The sequence below is a fragment of the Salmo trutta genome, chromosome 38, assembly GCF_901001165.1.
Source record: "Salmo trutta chromosome 38, fSalTru1.1, whole genome shotgun sequence".
In the NCBI taxonomy this organism is placed as follows: Eukaryota; Metazoa; Chordata; class Actinopteri; order Salmoniformes; family Salmonidae; genus Salmo; species Salmo trutta.
The window spans coordinates 32280390-32300544 of NC_042994.1; the positions used below are offsets into that span (position 1 = coordinate 32280390).

The window sequence follows — 20155 nt, forward strand, 5'->3', positions numbered from 1 at the left end:
CAGTGAGACCAGAACAGCGTTCCCACTGTGGAATGAGTTTGTCGGTTATATGACCTGAAAATACACGAGAACGCACATTGGAGAGACCCCTTACCACTGCTCCCAATGTGGGAAGACTTTTACCCCATTTAGGAAACCAGAAAAAGCACGAGAATACACACAGAAAGGAGGAAGATCTTCCACTGCTCTCAGAGTGGAAAGACATTTACTATGTTATGGTCCCTGAAAATGCATGAGAGAATAAACACAGGAGAGAAGCCTTACCACTGTTCTTGTTGTGACAAGAGTTTTATGTGGTTAGGGAGCCTGAAAAAGCATGAGAGGACACACAGAGGACAAAAGACCTACCAATGCTCCCTGTGTTAAAATAGTTTTACACAGTTGGGAAACCTTAACCAGCATGAGAAGACACTAAATGGGTTAGGGTTAAGGGAAGGGTTTAGCTAACCCTTCCCCTAACCCCTTTAGCTAACCCTTCCCCTAACCCGTTTAGCTAACCCTTCCCTTAACCCCTTTAGCTAACCCTTCCCCTAACCCCTTTAGCTAACCCTTCCCCTAACCCCTTTAGCTAACCCTTCCCCTAACCCCTTTAGCTAACCCTTCCCCTAACCCCTTTAGCTAACCCTTCCCCTAACCCCTTTAGCTAACCCTTCCCCTAACCCCTTTAGCTAACCCTTCCCTAACCCCTTTAGCTAACCCTTCCCCTAACCCCTTTAGCTAACCCTTCCCCTAACCCCTTTAGCTAACCCTTCCCCTAACCCCTTTAGCTAACCCTTCCCCTAACCCCTTTAGCTAACCCTTCCCTCAACCCCTTTAGCTAACCCTTCCCTAACCCCTTTAGCTAACCCTTCCCTAACCCCTTTAGCTAACCCTTCCCCTAACCCCTTTAGCTAACCCTTCCCTTAACCCCTTTAGCTAACCCTTCCCCTAACCCCTTTAGCTAACCCTTCCCTTAACCCCTTTAGCTAACCCTTCCCCTAACCCCTTTAGCTACCCTTCCCCTAACCCCTTTAGCTAACCCTTCCCCTAACCCCTTTAGCTAACCCTTCCCTAACCCCTTTAGCTAACCCTTCCCCTAACCCCTTTAGCTAACCCTTCCCCTAACCCCTTTAGCTAACCCTTCCCCTAACCCCTTTAGCTAACCCTTCCCCTAACCCCTTTAGCTAACCCTTCCCTTAACCCCTTTAGCTAACCCTTCCCTTAACCCCTTTAGCTAACCCTTCCCCTAACCCCTTTAGCTAACCCTTCCCTTAACCCCTTTAGCTAACCCTTCCCTTAACCCCTTTAGCTAACCCTTCCCCTAACCCCTTTAGCTAACCCTTCCCCTAACCCCTTTAGCTAACCCTTCCCTAACCCCTTTAGCTAACCCTTCCCCTAACCCCTTTAGCTAACCCTTCCCCTAACCCCTTTAGCTAACCCTTCCCCTAACCCCTTTAGCTAACCCTTCCCCTAACCCCTTTAGCTAACCCTTCCCCTAACCCCTTTAGCTAACCCTTCCCCTAACCCCTTTAGCTAACCCTTCCCCTAACCCCTTTAGCTAACCCTTCCCCTAACCCCTTTAGCTAACCCTTCCCCTAACCCCTTTAGCTAACCCTTCCCCTAACCCCTTTAGCTAACCCTTCCCCTAACCCCTTTAGCTAACCCTTCCCCTAACCCCTTTAGCTAACCCTTCCCCTAACCCCTTTAGCTAACCCTTCCCCTAACCCCTTTAGCTAACCCTTCCCCTAACCCCTTTAGCTAACCCTTCCCCTAAACCCCTTTAGCTAACCCTTCCCCTAACCCCTTTAGCTAACCCTTCCCCTAACCCCTTTAGCTAACCCTTCCCCTAACCCCTTTAGCTAACCCTTCCCCTAACCCCTTTAGCTAACCCTTCCCCTAACCCCTTTAGCTAACCCTTCCCCTTAACCCTTTAGCTAACCCTTCCCCTAACCCCTTTAGCTAACCCTTCCCCTAACCCCTTTAGCTAACCCTTCCCCTAACCCCTTTAGCTAACCCTTCCCCTAACCCCTTTAGCTAACCCTTCCCCTAACCCCTTTAGCTAACCCTTCCCCTAACCCCTTTAGCTAACCCTTCCCCTAACCCTTTAGCAACCCTTCCCTTAACCCCTTTAGCTAACTTCCCTTAACCCTTTAGCTAACCCTTCCCCTAACCCCTTTAGCTAACCCTTCCTTAACCCTAACCCCTTTAGCTACCCTTCCCCTAACCCCTTTAGCTACCCTTCCCCTAACCCCCTTTAGCTAACCCTTCCCTAACCCCTTTAGCTAACCCTTCCCTAACCCCTTTAGCTAACCCTTCCCCTAACCCCTTTAGCTAACCCTCCCCTAACCCCTTTAGCTAACCCTTCCCCTAACCCCTTTAGCTAACCCTTCCCCTAACCCCTTTAGCTAACCCTTCCCCTAACCCCTTTAGCTAACCCTTCCCCTAACCCCTTTAGCTAACCCTTCCCCTAACCCCTTTAGCTAACCCTTCCCCTAACCCCTTTAGCTAACCCTTCCCCTAACCCCTTTAGCTAACCCTTCCCTTACCCCTTTAGCTAACCCTTCCCCTAACCCCTTTAGCTAACCCTTCCCCTAACCCCTTTAGCTAACCCTTCCCCTAACCCCTTTAGCTAACCCTTCCCCTAACCCCTTTAGCTAACCCTTCCCTAACCCCTTTAGCTAACCCTTCCCCTAACCCCTTAGCTTACCCTTCCCTAACCCTAGCTAACCCTTCCCCTAACCCCTTTAGCTACCCTTCCCCTAACCCCTTTAGCTAACCCTTCCCCTAACCCTTTAGCTAACCCTTCCTCTAACCCCTTAGCTAACCCTTCCCCTAACCCCTTTAGCTAACCCTTCCCCTAACCCCTTTAGCTAACCCTTCCCCTAACCCCTTTAGCTAACCCTTCCCCTAACCCCTTTAGCTAACCCTTCCCCTAACCCCTTTAGCTAACCCTTCCCCTAACCCCTTTAGCTAACCCTTCCCTAACCCCTTTAGCTAACCCTTCCCCTAACCCCTTTAGCTAACCCTTCCCCTAACCCCTTTAGCTAACCCTTCCCCTAACCCCTTTAGCTAACCCTTCCCCTAACCCCCTTAGCTAACCCTTCCCCTAACCCCTTTAGCTAACCCTTCCCCTAACCCCTTTAGCTAACCCTTCCCCTAACCCCTTTAGCTAACCCTTCCCCCAACCCCTTTAGCTAACCCTTCCCTAACCCCTTTAGCTAACCCTTCCCCTAACCCCTTTAGCTAACCCTTCCCCTAACCCCTTTAGCTAACCCTTCCCCTAACCCCTTTAGCTAACCCTTCCCCTAACCCCTTTAGCTAACCCTTCCCCTAACCCCTTTAGCTAACCCTTCCCTAACCCCTTTAGCTAACCCTTCCCCTAACCCCTTTAGCTAACCCTTCCCCTAACCCTTTAGCTAACCCTTCCCCTAACCCCTTTAGCTAACCCTTCCCCTAACCCCTTTAGCTAACCCTTCCCCTAACCCCTTTAGCTAACCCTTCCCCTAACCCCCTTTAGCTAACCCTTCCCCTAACCCCTTTAGCTAACCCTTCCCCTAACCCCTTTAGCTAACCCTTCCCCTAACCCCTTTAGCTAACCCTTCCCCTAACCCCTTTAGCTAACCCTTCCCCTAACCCTTTAGCTACCCTCCCTAACCCCTTTAGCTAACCCTTCCCCTAACCCCTTTAGCTAACCCTTCCCCTAACCCCTTTAGCTAACCCTTCCCTAACCCTTAGCTAACCCTTCCCCTAACCCCTTTAGCTAACCCTTCCCCTAACCCCTTTAGCTAACCCTTCCCCTAACCCCTTTAGCTAACCCTTCCCCTAACCCCTTTAGCTAACCCTTCCCTAACCCCTTTAGCTAACCCTCCCCTAACCCCTTTAGCTAACCCTTCCCCTAACCCCTTTAGCTAACCCTTCCCCTAACCCCTTTAGCTAACCCTTCCCCTAACCCCTTTAGCTAACCCTTCCCTTAACCCCTTTAGCTAACCCTTCCCCTAACCCCTTTAGCTAACCCTTCCCCTAACCCCTTTAGCTAACCCTTCCCCTAACCCCTTTAGCTAACCCTTCCCTTAACCCCTTTAGCTAACCCTTCCCCTAACCCCTTTAGCTAACCCTTCCCCTAACCCCTTTAGCTAACCCTTCCCCTAACCCCTTTAGCTAACCCTTCCCCTAACCCCTTTAGCTAACCCTCCCTAACCCCTTTAGCTAACCCTTCCCCTAACCCCTTTAGCTAACCCTTCCCCTAACCCCTTTAGCTAACCCTTCCCCTAACCCCTTTAGCTAACCCTTCCCCTAACCCCTTTAGCTAACCCTTCCCCTAACCCTAACTGTGTATATGTATTTATTATGGATGTATTTATTATGGATCCCATTAGCCAAAGCTACTCTTCCTGGGGTCCAGCAAAATTAATTAAGGCAGATTAATACAATTTTAGAAACGTTACAATACATTCACAGATTTCGCAACACATTGTGTGCCCTCAGGCCCCTACTCCACCACTACCACATATCTACAGTACTAAATCCATGTGTATGTATGGTGTGTATGTTATCGTGTGTGTGTGTGTGTGTGTGTGTGTGTGTGTGTGTATGTTATCGTGTGTGTGTGTGTGTGTGTGTGTGTGTGTATGTATGGTGTGTATGTTATCGTGTGTGTGTGTGTGTGTGTGTGTGTGTGTGTGTGTGTGTGCCAATGTTTGTGTTGCTTCACAGTCCCCGCTGTTCCATAAGGTGTTTTTTAATCAGTTTTTAAAATCTAATTTTACTGCCTGCATCAGTTACCTGATGTGGAATAGAGTTCCATGTAGTCATGGCTCTATGTAGTACTGTGCACCTCCCATAGTCTGTTCTGGACTTGGGGACTGTGAAGAGACCTCTGGTGGCATGTCTTGTGGGGTATGTATGGGTGTCTGAGCTGTGTGCCAGTAGTTTAGACAGACAGCTCGGTGCATTCAACATGTCAATACCTTTCATAAATAAAAGTAGTGATGAAGTCAATCTCTCCTCCACTTTGAGCCAGGAGAGATTAACATGCATATTATTAATGTTAGCTCTCTGTGTACATTTAAGGGCCAGCCGTGCTGCCCTGTTCTGAGCCAATTGCAATTTTCCTAAGTCCCTCTTTGTGCCACCTGACCACACGACTGAACAGTAGTTCAGGTGCGACAAAACTAGGGCCTGTAGGATCAGTGCTAGAGGCATCACTACAGATCCGGGTTCGATCCCGGGCTATGTCGCAGCTGGCCGAGACCGGGAGACCCATGAGGTGGTGCACAATTGGCCCAGCATCGTCTGGGTTAGGGGAAGATTTTATAACATGATCTTTCTCGTAATAATGACATATTTCTTGTTATAACATGATCTATCTCGTAATAATGACAATTTCTTGTTGTAACATGATCTTTCTTATAATAACGAGATCATGGATTATTTCATTATAACAAGTTATTGAATTATTTCCTAATAACGTGATCTTATCTCGTCATTATATATTTGTTTTATTGGAGTGGCGGCATACGCCATCGTACTTCTCTTTGTATGTCGCAATATAATAATACTATTTAATAAAAATAAACATTTTCCATTCTCTGAACTGCTTTATCCACTCCAGTCAGCAGATGGCGATGTGTGTATTTCAGGTGAAGCTACCAGCATGACGTATAATCTAGTGGACGCTTCTTCAACAACAACAACAACAGCAAGTCATCCACCTCCGTAGCTTGTTAGCTAACAGCCGAAACACTAAAATTCTTTAGCCACTGTCGGTGTATATTAGCCAATGTGTTTGAAACACAAGTCTGTCGAATAGCTGGTTGCCGCATTTAATTTCATGTTACGTTGCTAGTAGTCAGCTAGCTGACTGGTTAAATCAGAAGTAGCACTCGGCTAATCATTAATGCTAACCAGCTAACTAACATCCCCGACCATGAGCTCACTAAGCTACTCCCCTCCTGCTGAAGAAGAGGTCTGCTGGACGGAGACAGAAACTCTCGTGAAAGAGGAGAAGGAAGAGGAGGATGTCACAGTAAAACAAGAAGTAGAGCGTGAGGCTGTTACAGTGAAAGAAGAAGAGAAAGACGTTACAGTGAAAGAAGAAGAATCGTTCAGAGTGAAGGAGGAGAAAGAGCAGGATGCAGTATTTGGAGTGAAAGAGGAGGAGGGGGAGTTGACGGTCACAGTGGATGAGGAAGAGGGAGAATTAGAGAAGACTGGAAATCTGATTACCACCGGTGAGTACCATCTTAAAAACAGGGCCACAAATTCTGCAGTTGTTGAACTAATGTCTGGTTTTTAAAAGAGCATTCTACACTTGACTATGTTGTTCTGTATTGTAGGAACTGTTTAAAGGTACAAAGAATGGTGGTCAGCCAACCAAACGTTAATGGATAAAAAGGCTTCCCATTATATTACCTATGCATACACAATTAATTAAATCCATATCAACAATCCTTCCCCATTCCTGTAAAAAATGTGTCTAGACAGGACAACCCCATAGATCTAGTCAAGTATATGGTTTCCAACAGAGGGTATTTGTATAAACCTTGCTACAGTGACTAATGAAAGTCTGCATTTTGCTGCCCTAAAATTAAAACAAAAAAAGAGATTACATTTGATATTTGTCCCTACTTACCTACACCATCGGCTCCACATTTTCAAAGTGAAAGAAACATTATATATATAACATTTAATTACAAATTCACCCCAGAGTGAATACTTACAGCTGTGGAATCATTATGAAGACAATTCTACCAACTTTCATAACTCTTAGGTTAATAAACTGTTACAGTGCATTCAGGAAGTACTCTTAGGTCAATATACTGTTACAGTACATTCGGGAAGTACTCTTAGGTCAATATACTGTTACAGTGCATTTGGGAAGTACTCTTAGGTCAATATACTGTACAGTGCATTTGGGAAGTACTCTTAGGTCAATATACTGTTACAGTGCATTCGGGAAGTACTCTTAGGTCAATATACTGTTACAGTGCATTCAGGAAGTACTCTTAGGTCAATATACTGTTACAGTGCATCCGGGAAGTACTCTTAGGTCAATATACTGTTACAGTGCATTCGGGAAGTACTCTTAGGTCAATATACTGTTACAGTGCATTCGGGAAGTACTCTTAGGTCAATATACTGTTACAGTGCATTCGGGAAGTATTCAGACCCCTTGACTATTTCTACATTTTGTTACATTACAGCCATATTCTAAAATGAATTAAATAAATAAAAATTCTCATCAATCTACACGCAATACCCCATAATGACTAAATGAAAACAGGTTTTTAGAAATGTTTGCAAATGTATTAAAAATAAAAAACACATACCTTATTTATATAAGTATTCAGACTCTTTGCTGTGAGACTCAATTGAGCTCAGGTGCATCCTGTTTCCATTGATCATCCTTGAGATGTTTCTACAACTTGATTGGAGTCCACCTGTGGTAAATTCAATTGAATGGACCTGATTTGGAAAGGCACACACCTGTCTATATAAGGTCCCATAGTTGACAGTGCATGTCAGAGTAAAAAACCAAGCCATGAGGTCGAAGGAATTGTCCGTAGAGCTCAGAGACAGGATTGTGTCGAGGCACAGATCTGGAAAAGGGTACCAAAAAATGTCTGCACCCCAAGAACACAGTGGTCTCCATCATTCTTAAATGGAAGAAGTTTGGAACCACCAAGACTCTTCCTAGAGCTGGCATTCCCGGCCAAACTGTGAATCAGGGGAGAAGGGCCTTGGTCAGGGAGGTGACCAAGAACCCGACGTTCACTCTGACAGAAATCCAGAGTTCCTCTTTGGAGATGGGAGAACCTTCCAGAAGGACAACCATCTCTGCAGCACTCCACCAATAAGGCCTTTATGGTAGAGTGGCCAGACGGAAGCCACTCTTTAGTTAAAGTGGCACATGACAGCCCGCTTGGAGTTTGCCAAAAGGCACTGAATGATTCTCAGACCATGAGAATCAAGATTCTCTGGTCTGATGAAACCAAGATTGAACTCTTTGGCCTGAATGCCAAGTGTCACGTCTGGAGGAAACCTGGCACCATCCCTATGGTGAAGCATGGTGGTGGCAGCATCACTACGGTGAAGCATCATGCAGTGACGCTCCCCATCCAACCTGACAGAGCTTGAGAGGATCTGCAGAGAAGAATGGGAGAAACACCCCAAATACAGGTGTGCCAAGCTTGTAGGGTCATTCCCAAGAAGACCAGAGGCTGTAATCGCTGCCAAAGGTGCTTCAACAAAGTACTGTAAAGGTTCTGAATACTCATGTAAATGTGATATTTCAGTTTCTTTGTGCAAAAATGTCTAAAAACCTGTTTTTGCTTTGTCATTATTGGGTATTGTGATGTCATTATGGGTATTGTGATGTCATTATGGGATATTGTGATGTCATTATGGGTATTGTGATGTCATTATGGGATATTGTGATGTCATTATGGGGTATTGTGTGTAGATTGATGAGGGGAAAAAAAACACAATTTAATCCATTTTAGAATAAAGCTGTAACGTAACAAAAAAGTGAAGGGGTCTGAATACATTCATCAGACAGACTGATGAAACTTATCCAGTACATGTCCATTTAGATTCGCTCCCTGCTTGAAAGTTTTAAAATGTTTGTTTTTTAGGGGTGAAAGTCGTTTTTCCCCCCGCCGGCTTTATTTTCCTTATACAGTCCTGAACATTAATGTCCAAGAATTCAAACTAGCATGATTGACATGTTCCGCTATTGTTGTCTCTTGCTAGGCACACGAGGTGTTGTCATGACAGCCGGGTTGGTTAACACCTTGTTACAATTGCCCCCAACGCAGTGTTAACATTGCCCTAAGCCAAGCAGCCAAATTATGAAAACAATTAGTGATTTAACTTTAGGATAGTATAAATTATACATGAATGATCATATACTCACTTTAACCAGCCTTGGGGTCCTGTAGAAGCCAAACAAGTTCTAAAGAGATATGGGCACCATGATGGCCATCAGACAGATGTTTTGAGAGGAACTGAATGGCAATGCAAAAACAGGGCTGTTACTGCAAATATTGGTTACGTACATAAAAATACTTATATTTCTAGCAAAATCATTACATACGTCTATGATAATTCATAAACATGAATGGTTTTGAAGTTAAGTAAATTTATTTAGTACAATTTTTCGGTGTTACATTTGACCCCCAGCGACTGTTACAATTGGCCCTGGCACGGGGGGGCAAATGTAAAGTCCAGACTTCTCGGATTAAAGTCAATATTGTGATCTGACCATTTTATGCACAGACCTATAAATGGTATGAATGATTATGAGACAGATGTGCGTTTGTTATATAAAACAATGAATTTGTTCAAGTGTTTCTGAGAAATTTAGTAAAACATCAAAAAAGTACAATTGCCCGTCTCCTACTCATTAAAATGTTTTTAATGAAAACATGTAGTTAATCTTTTTAAAATGTTTTCTAAATGCAATAAGGCACTCAAACCTGTTGTCACGATTGTCAAAATGAGTAGACCAAGGCACAGCGTGCGTAGAGTTCCACAACAGTTTTAATAAATGAAACTCTCCAAAACAAATACAGAAGCAAACGAAACGTGAAGTAATGGTGTGCTCACAGGCACAACACAAAAACAAGACCCCACAACTAAAGGTGGAAAAAAGGGCTGCCTAAGTATGATTCCTAATCAGAGACAACGATAGACAGCTGCCTCTGATTAGGAACCATAGAATGCACACCCCACACCCTGACCTCTCAACCTAGAGAAATAAACCGTCTCTCTCAGGTCAGGGCATGACAGTACCCCCCCCCCCCCAAGGTGCGTACTCCCGGCCGCAAACCTGAACCTATAGGGGAGGGTCCGGGTGGGCATCTATACTTGGCGGCGGCTCTGGTTCGGGGCGTAGCCCCCACACCGCCCGCTGATCCCCCCGCTTCTGTGTCGCCGGAGGAACCAGACCGTGGATCATCGCCAGAGGCTCTGAACTGCCGACCGCCACTGAAGACTCCGGGCCGTCTCGGGGAGCGTCGCTGGAGGCTCCGGACCGGGGAGCGTCGCTGGAGGCTCCGAAACCGGGGAGCGTCGCTGGAGGCTCCGGACCGGGGAGCGTCGCTGGAGGCTCCGGACCGGGGAGCGTCGCTGGAGGCTCCGGACCGGGGAGCGTCGCTGAAGGCTCCGGACCATGGATCATCGCTACAGGTTCCGCGCCATGGATCATCGCTGGAGGCTTTGTGCCATGGATCATCACTGGAGGCTCTGGGCCATGGATTATCACTGGAGGCTTCGTGCCATGGATTATCCCTACAGGCTCAAGCCATGGATTATCACTGGATGCTTCGTGCCATGGATCATCCCTACAGGCTCCGGGCCATGGATCATCACTGGAGGCTTCGTGCCATGGATCATCACTGGAGGCTTCGTGCCATGGATCATCACTGGAGGCTTCGTGCCATGGATCATCACTGGAGGCTTCGTGCCATGGATCATCACTGGAGGCTTCGTGCCATGGATCATCACTGGAGGCTTCGGACCACAGATCATCACTGGAGGCTTCCTACGTGGAGCTGGAACCGGTCTCACCGGACTGGGGAGACGCACAGGAGACTGGGAGGGCAAAGCAGGCACAGGGTAAACTGGGCCGTGGAGGCGCATTGGAGGTCTGGAGCTTAGGGCTGGCAAACCCCGTCCTGGCTGGATGGTTATTTTAGCCCAGCAAGGGTGGAGTGCTGGCACTGGACAAACTGGGCTGTGCTGGTAAACGGGGGGTACCGTGCGTAGAGCTGGCGCAGGATAACCTGGGCCGAAGAGACGCACTGGAGACCAGGAATGCTGAGCCGGCACACTTCTTCCTGGCTGACGGCCAACTCTAGCACGGCAACGGTGAGGAGCTTGCACCAAGCGCACCGGGCTGTGAGTGCACACCGGCGACACAGTGCGCATCACCGCATAACACAGTGCTTGCTCGGTCACTCGCTCCCCACGGCAAGCACGGGTAGCTGGCTCAGGTCTCAACCCCGACTTAACCAATCTCCCCGTGTGCCCCCCCAAAATGTTTTTGGGGCGCTGCCTCTCGGGCTTCCGTTGTTGGGCTAGCTCCTCATAGCATCGCCGTTCCGCTTGCGCCGTCTCCACCTGCTTCCATGGCAGGGTCTTGTCCCCTGCCATTACCTCCTCCCAGGTCCAGGACATCCTCCACTCTCTCTTCTCCCTAGCCCAGGATCCCTGCTCCTCCTGGGCACGCTGCTTGGTCCTTTGGTGGTGGGATCTTCTGTCACGATCGTCAAAATGAGTAGACCAAGGCGCAGCGTGCGTAGAGTTCCACGTTTTAATAAATGAAACTCTCCAAAACAAATACAGAAGCAAACGAAACGTGAAGTAATGGTGTGCTCACAGGCACAACACAAAAACAAGACCCCACAACTAAAGGTGGAAAAAAGGGCTGCCTAAGTATGATTCCTAATCAGAGACAACGATAGACAGCTGCCTCTGATTAGGAACCATACTCGGCTCAACACAAAGAAATATAAACCATAGAATGCCCACCCCACACCAACAGCCCTTGTGTTATTCATGATAATTCACAAATTCACCTGCCTTATTGTGTAAATTAAATAACCTGAGGCATAGATAGATGACACAATGCCACAGATGATGTCATAGATAGATGACACAACGCCACAGATGATGTCATAGATGACACAACACAACGCCACAGATGATTTTTATATATAAATATATATAGATATATTTTTACATTTAATCCAGATCAAAATTATTCTTCCTTGTCTTGGTTCTGTCCTCTTCATAACCTAAACATCTAAGGACTTAAAGACACCATTGAGATTTTAAAAACAAATGATATAGAGCTTCAAATCACATTTAAAAAATATATATTTATTTTGCTCTCTAGTGGGATGTTGAGTATAGACTCATTGAGGGGTTGATGATTAGTTGACAAGTAGAATCAGGTGTCCCGGGCCACAAAAAATGTGTGCTGTTGGGGGTACTGGAGGACTGGAGTTGGGAACCACTGTCATAGAGGATGATGTCATGTTCCTGAGAAGGATGATCAGCAGTCTACTTGCATGAATATTTTTTATGACCATTATACGCCCACACCATTCCAACACAGAAAAGCTGCTTTTTTTAAGAACAATTTTGTTGGAAGGAAAACTATTTAACTCCTATTGTACTTATACAGTGAGCACCATAATTCATTGGACAGTGACCATTTATTTGTTATTTTGGTTCTGTACTCTAGCACTTTGAGTTTGAAAGGATACAATGACAATGAGGGTGAAGTGCAGACTGTCAGCTTTAATTTGAGGGTGTTTTCATACATATCGGATGAACCGTTTAGAAATTATAGAAGCTTTTGTACATAGCCCCCCCCATTTTCGGGCATCAAAAAACATTGAACAGTTTAACATAATGTAGAATGAAGTAATCATTGTTAATATTTGGTCGCATATCCTTTGCATGCAATGACTGCTTGAAGTCTGCGATGCATCGACATCACCAGACGCTGGGTATCTTCCCTGGTGATGCTCTGCCAGGCCTGTACTGCAGCCATCTTCAGTTCCTGCTTGTTTCGGGGACTTATTGCCTTCAGTCTCCTCTTCAGCATGTTAAATGCATGTTCAATTGGATTCAGATCCGGTGATTTGACTCGGCCAGTCAAGGATTTTCCATTTTTTGGCCATCAAAAACCTTTTCGTTGCTCTAGCAGTATGTTTAGGGTCATTGTCTTGTTGCATGATGAAGTTCCGTCCAATGAGTTTGGAGGCATTTGATTTTATCTGAGCAGATAAAATATTTCTCTAGACTTCAGAATTCATTGTTCTACTTCCGTCTGCAGTCACATCATCGATGAAGACAAGTGAGCCTGTTCCACTGTCAGCCATACAGGCCCAAGCCATAACACCCCCTCCACCATGTTCCACTGTCAGCCATACAGGCCCAAGCCATAACACCCCCTCCACCATGTTCCACTGGCAGCCATACAGGCCCAAGCCATAACACCCCCTCCACCATGTTCCACTGGCAGCCATACAGGCCCAAGCCATAACACCCCCTCCACCATGTTCCACTGTCAGCCATACAGGCCCCAAGCCATAACACCCCCTCCACCATGTTCCACTGTCAGCCATACAGGCCCCAAGCCATAACACCCCCTCCACCATGTTCCACTGTCAGCCATACAGGCCCCAAGCCATAACACCCCCTCCACCATGTTCCACTGTCAGCCATACAGGCCCAAGCCATAACACCCCCTCCACCATGTTCCACTGTCAGCCATACAGGCCCAAGCCATAACACCCCCTCCACCATGTTCCACTGGCAGCCATACAGGCCCCAAGCCATAACACCCCCTCCACCATGTTCCACTGGCAGCCATACAGGCCCCAAGCCATAACACCCCCTCCACCATGTTCCACTGGCAGCCATACAGGCCCCAAGCCATAACACCCCCTCCACCATGTTCCACTGGCAGCCATACAGGCCCCAAGCCATAACACCCCCTCCACCATGTTCCACTGGCAGCCATACAGGCCCAAGCCATAACACCCCCTCCACCATGTTCCACTGTCAGCCATACAGGCCCAAGCCATAACACCCCCTCCACCATGTTTCACGGATGAGCTGGTATACTTTGGATCATGGGCATGTCTTTTTTTCTCTCCACGCTTTTCTCTTTCCATCACTCTTGTACATGTTAATCTTTGTCTCATCTGTCCACAATACTTTTTTTCCCAGAACTATTGGGGCTCTTTTAGGTGCTTTTCAGCAAACTGTAATCTCGCCTTTCTGTTCTTCAGGCTTATCAGTGGTTTGCATCTTGTAGTGTACCCTCTGTAGTCCTGCTGGTGTAGTCTTCTACATATGGTAGACTTTGACACATCTACAACTGCATCCAGGAGAGTGTTTTTGATCTGTTGGGCTGTTGTCAGGGGGATTTTCTTCACCATGGAGAGTATTCTCCAGTCATCCACTACAGTGGTCTTCCTCAGTCTACCGGGTCTTTTGACATAATTGAGTTCACCGGTTGTTTTTTTCTTGTTAATGATGAACCAAACTGTTGACTTGGGCGTGCCCAGTGTTTTTGCAATGTTCCTGATTGATTGATTGATTTTCATTTCTGAGCCTTATGACGGCCAGCTTCATTTGCATCGACACTGCTGTCTTCCTCATGTTGTCACACCCCAACAACAACCTCCAAAGGCAATAGCAAAGTCTAGAATCAATACTATTCATCAACAGCTCTCCTGCACTCACTAACGACACAAATTAATACACCTGCCTAACGACACACATCTGTGAAGCCAATTCAACAAATACTTGTAGTACCTTAAAATGGGGGGAACATGTACAAAAGGTGCTGTCATTTCTAAACGGTTCATCCGATATGTATGAAAATACCCTCAAATTAAAGCTGACAGTCTGCACTTCACCCTCGTTGTCATTGTATCCTTTCAAACTCAAAGTGCTAGAGTACAGAACCAAAATAACAACAAAAATGGTCACTGTCCAATGAATTATGGTGCTCACTGTATATAGGTCATATTTTGTAGAAATCTGGAAACAGTGGACAGTTACTTTAAATAAGATAAGCTAACATTGCTAATAATAAAGTTACCTATCTTATCAAGCTAGCTAAAATCGTATTAGTTGAAGAATTGGTCCGACTTAAAAAGCACTTGAACCAGTTTCCCACTTCCAAGGAGTACATGAATGCCCCGTAGTTCCACCATGTCATAGAAACAAACACAGGTGCTGATTGTAAAAAGATTTGATAAATGCAACGTATTTTTGTGTGAATATAATTAAAATGTGGAACGGCACTAGTTGATGTTCATTATATACATCTACATGATGTATTGTTACACCATGTAGGAGCAGTATAGACCTAGTCTGTTCATTATATACATCTACATGATGTATTGTTACACCATGTAGCAGCAGTATAGACCTAGTCTGTTCATTATATACATCTACATGATGTATTGTTACACCATGTAGGAGCAGTATAGACCTAGTCTGTTCATTATATACATCTACATGATGTATTGTTACACCGTGTAGGAGCAGCATAGACCTAGTCTGTTCATTATATACATCTACATGATGTATTGTTACACCGTGTAGGAGCAGCATAGACCTAGTCTGTTCATTATATACATCTACATGATGTATTGTTACACCGTGTAGGAGCAGCATAGACCTAGTCTGTTCATTATATACATCTACATGATGTATTGTTACACCATGTAGGAGCAGTATAGACCTAGTCTGTTCATTATATACATCTACATGATGTATTGTTACACCATGTAGGAGCAGTATAGACCTAGTCTGTTCATTATATACATCTACATGATGTATTGTTACAGCATGTAGGAGCAGTATAGACCTAGTCTGTTCATTATATACATCTACATGATGTATTGTTACAGCATGTAGGAGCAGTATAGACCTAGTCTGTTCATTATATACATCTACATGATGTATTGTTACTCCATGTAGGAGCAGTATAGACCTAGTCTGTTCATTATATACATCTACATGATGTATTGTTACACCATGTAGGAGCAGTATAGACCTAGTCTGTTCATTATATACATCTACATGATGTATTGTTACACCATGTAGCAGCAGTATAGACCTAGTCTGTTCATTATATACATCTACATGATGTATTGTTACACCATGTAGGAGCAGTATAGACCTAGTCTGTTCATTATAAACATCTACATGATGTATTGTTACACCATGTAGGAGCAGCATAGACCTAGTCCGTTTTATTTTTTCTGTAGTAAGGCAGCTTGATGTACCAGTACACCCCCTAAACAGGACACTAGTCCAGGGCCTTATTCCTAATCTATCTCCTAAATGCTGAGTGCCAAACACAGATACATTAGTGTTAAACTAAATAGTCTCCTATTTTTGTCTTTGGCAGGAGAGAGACCAGACTCTCACTCTGACAGCAGCAAGACTCCTTCAGGCGAACCAGAGCCAGAGCTGTCCAAACCAGCGAGACAACACCACTGTTCTCAGTGTGGAAAGAAATATACCAGGTTATGGAACCTGAAAAGGCATGAGAGAACACACACAGGAGAAAATCCTTTCCAATGCTGCCAGTGTGGAATGTGTTTTACCCGGTTAGGGTACCTTAAAGACCATAAGAGAACACACACAGGAGAGAAGCCTTACCACTGCTCTCAGTGTGGGAAGAGTTGCTCCCAGTTAGGGAATTTGAGAACGCATGAGAGAATACACATAGGAGAGAAGCTTAACCAATGCACTAAATGTAGAAAGAGATTTTCCTCTTCCGAATACCTGAAAATACATAAGAGAATACACTCAGGCGAGACACCTTATCACTGTTCTCAGTGTGCAAAGAGTTTTACCCGATTAGGGTCCCTGAAACGACATGAAAGAACACACACAGGGAAAAAGTCTTTCCACTGCTCCATGTGTGGAAAGTGTTTTACTGAGTTAGGCAACCTGAAAAAACATGAGAGGACACACTCAGGAGAAATGTCTAGTTTTTCCTCATTGGATTATCTGAAAAAACATAAAATAATTCACTCTGGAGTACCACCTTACCAGTGCTCAGACTGTGGGAAGAGATTTAGCCGATTAAACCACCTGAGACGACATGAGAGAACACACTCAGGAGAGAAGCCCTACCAATGCTCCCAGTGTGGAAAGAGTTTTACCCAAGCTGCACACTTAAAATACCATAAAAGAACACACACAGGAGAAAAACCTTACCATTGCTCCCAGTGTGGAAAGAATTTCACCATGTCATGTAACCTGAAAAAACATGAGAGAATACACTCAGGAGACAAGCCCTATCAATGCGCCCAGTGTGGAAAAATGTTTACCCAGCTAGGGGACATGAAAAAACATAAGAGAATACACACAGGAGAAAAACCCTACCACTGCTCCCACTGTGGGAAAAGATTTACCTCATCAGGGGACCTGAAAAAGCATAAGAGGACACACACAGGAGAAAAACCTTATCATTGCTCCCAGTGTGGAAAGAGTTTCTCAGAGTCAAGTAACATGAAACAACACGAGAGAATACACTCAGGAGAGAAGCCCTACCACTGTTCCCACTGTGAAAAGAGTTTTACCTCATCAGGGACCCTGAAATATCATGAGCTAACACACTCTGTAATGAAGCGTTTCCAGGGTTCCCGTTGTGAAAGGAGTTTTAAGAAGTTAGGGAAACTGAAGCAGCATGAGAAAATACACACTAGGGAGAAGCCTTTTGGAACTGCTCCCACTGTGGAATGATATGTGCCTGGTTAAGGCAACTGAAATTGCATGAAAGAATCCACACCAGAGAGAAACCTTACCAATGCTTTCAGTGTGGAAAGATATTTACCCAGTTAGGGAAAGACCATGAGGTAACACACAAGGGAGATTTCTTACCACTGTTCATATTGTGTAAACAAATTCTTCACATCACATGGACTCAAAGTGCATGTGATGAGCACACATACGGCTCCCACACTCTGCTCACAACATTGACACAGATACAATGGCACTGCCTGTACACTGACAGACGCCATAATGAGACTGATACAATGTTGCGATCTCTATGCGACAACGAGACAGACAATGAGGAAGTGGATAGAATCTCCTTATGATTATCAGTAAAATGAACAACTTCTAAAATATTGATGACTATAAAAGACCACCAAGCTTTACAGTAGTTAGAAGAGAGACATTTTGGGTCTTAGAAGATCTCTCTGCTTCTAAGAGGAGCTGGCTACAGTACCGGGAGACATTTTGGGTCTTAGAAGGTCTCTCTGCTTCTGAGAGGAGCTGGCTACTGTACCGGGAGACATTTTTTATATTTTTGGCAGAGACATAAAAATGCTTACCGTGAGTTTGTGTGACTCTAGGTAAGTAGAAAAATAACAAATCTCAATCTCGCAGTATCCCTTTTTAAGCCATGTCAGTGACTGGAATAATATTCACCATTCTTTCTGCCATGAGTCATGTATAAGCCATGGTGAACAGTACTTAAGTAAAAAAACTTGAAGTACTACTTAAGTTGTATTTGTACTTTTACTTCACTACATTCCTAAAGAAAATAATGTACTTTTTACTCCATACATGTTCCCTGACACCCGAAAGTACTCATAACATTTTGAATGCTTAGCAGGACAGGAACATATTGTAATTCACACACTTATCAAGAGAACATCCCTGGTCATCTCTACCACCTCTGATCTGGTGGACTCACTAAACACATGCTTCGTTTGTAAATGCTGTCTGAGTGTAAATTTAAGAAACAATACAATCGTGCTGTCTGGTTTGCTTAATATAAGGAATTTGAAATGATTTATACTTTAACTTTTGATACTTAAGAATATTTTAGCAATTACATTTACTGTTGACACTTAAGTATATTTTAAAACCAAATACTTTTACTCAAGTAGAATTTTACTGGGTGAGTCATTTTCTCTTAAAGTATCTTTACTTTTACTCCAGTATAACAATTGGGTACTTTTCCACCACTGTTTCATAATTCATATTATTTTTATAAACAATATCATGATACCCGCACACAGTTAAATACTAATTTGCCATCGATGAACAAACAAAAACCTACTCACCAGTTATTGCGGTCAATTTTTCAGGATCCAATCTGTCTTTTATTCTCTCCCTATTTTCTTCTCCATGTTGATGCTTTGAAACCTATAATTGTTCAAAATGAAATAAGTTCAATGTGTCATATAATTCTCCAAAGTCATAATGACACAGCCAGATGTTTAAATGTGAGTTGTGTCTCAAGATGACTCGGGCTTTAGCTGTACAACGCTACAAATAATACATACATATACATACTGTACCACAGCCGTCGACAAACAGAACGGACATTCCCATCTGAAACAGGACTGTACCACAGCCGTCGACAAACAGAACGGACATTCCCATCCTGAAACAGGACTGTACCACAGCCATCGGACAAACAGAACGGACATTCCCATCTGAAACAGGACTGTACCACAGCCGTCGACAAACAGAACGGACATTCCCATCTGAAACAGGACTGTACCACAGCCGTCGACAAACAGAACGGACATTCCCATCCTGAAACAGGACTGTACCACAGCCGTCGACAAACAGAACGGACATTCCCATCTGTTACAGTATACTGTACCACAGCCGTCGGCAAACAGAACGGACATTCCCATCAGAAACAGGACTGTACCACAGCCGTCGGCAAACAGAACGGACATTCCCATCCTGAAACAGGACTGTACCACAGCCATCGACAAACAGAACGGACATTCCCATCTGAAACAGGACTGTACCACAGCCATCGACAAACAGAACGGACATTCCCATCTGAAACAGGACTGTACCACAGCCATCGACAAACAGAACGGACATTCCCATCTGAAACAGGACTGTACCACAGCCGTCAACAAACAGAACGGACATTCCCATCTGAAACAGGACTGTACCACAGCCATCGACAAACAGAACGGACATTCCCATCCTGAAACAGGACTGTACCACAGCCGTCGACAAACAGAACGGACATTCCCATCTGAAACAGGACTGTACCACAGCCGTCGACAAACAGAACGGACATTCCCATCTGTAACAGGATACTGTACCACAGCCGTCGACAAACAGAACGGACATTCCCATCTGAAACAGTATACTGTACCACAGCCATCGACAAACAGAACGGACATTCCCATCCTGAAACAGTATACTGTACCACAGCCGTCGACAAACAGAACGGACATTCCCATCTGAAACAGTACTGTACCACAGCCATCGACAAACAGAACGGACATTCCCATCTGTAACAGGACTGTACCACAGCCGTCAACAAACAGAACGGACATTCCCATCTGAAACAGGACTGTACCACAGCCATCGACAAACAGAACGGACATTCCCATCTGAAACAGGACTGTACCACAGCCATCGACAAACAGAACGGACATTCCCATCTGTAACAGGACTGTACCACAGCCATCGACAAACAGAACGGACATTCCCATCTGAAACAGGACTGTACCACAGCCATCGGACAAACAGAACGGACATTCCCATCTGAAACAGTACTGTACCACAGCCATCGACAAACAGAACGGACATTCCCATCTGTAACAGGACTGTACCACAGCCGTCAACAAACAGAACGGAC

At 45.0% G+C, this 20155-nt stretch overlaps 1 protein-coding gene across 1 annotated transcript; it reads left to right on the forward strand.

Moving 5' to 3' along the window:
* The first annotated feature begins 6095 nt into the window (after window positions 1-6095).
* Window positions 6096-18308, forward strand: LOC115178554 (zinc finger protein 239-like). The gene is made up of 2 exons (XM_029739810.1): window positions 6096-6209; window positions 15926-18308. The coding sequence occupies exon 2, from the start codon at window positions 16114-16116 to the stop codon at window positions 17269-17271; it is 1158 nt and encodes a 385-aa protein (XP_029595670.1). The 5' UTR covers window positions 6096-6209; window positions 15926-16113; the 3' UTR covers window positions 17272-18308.
* Window positions 18309-20155: the final 1847 nt, after the last annotated feature.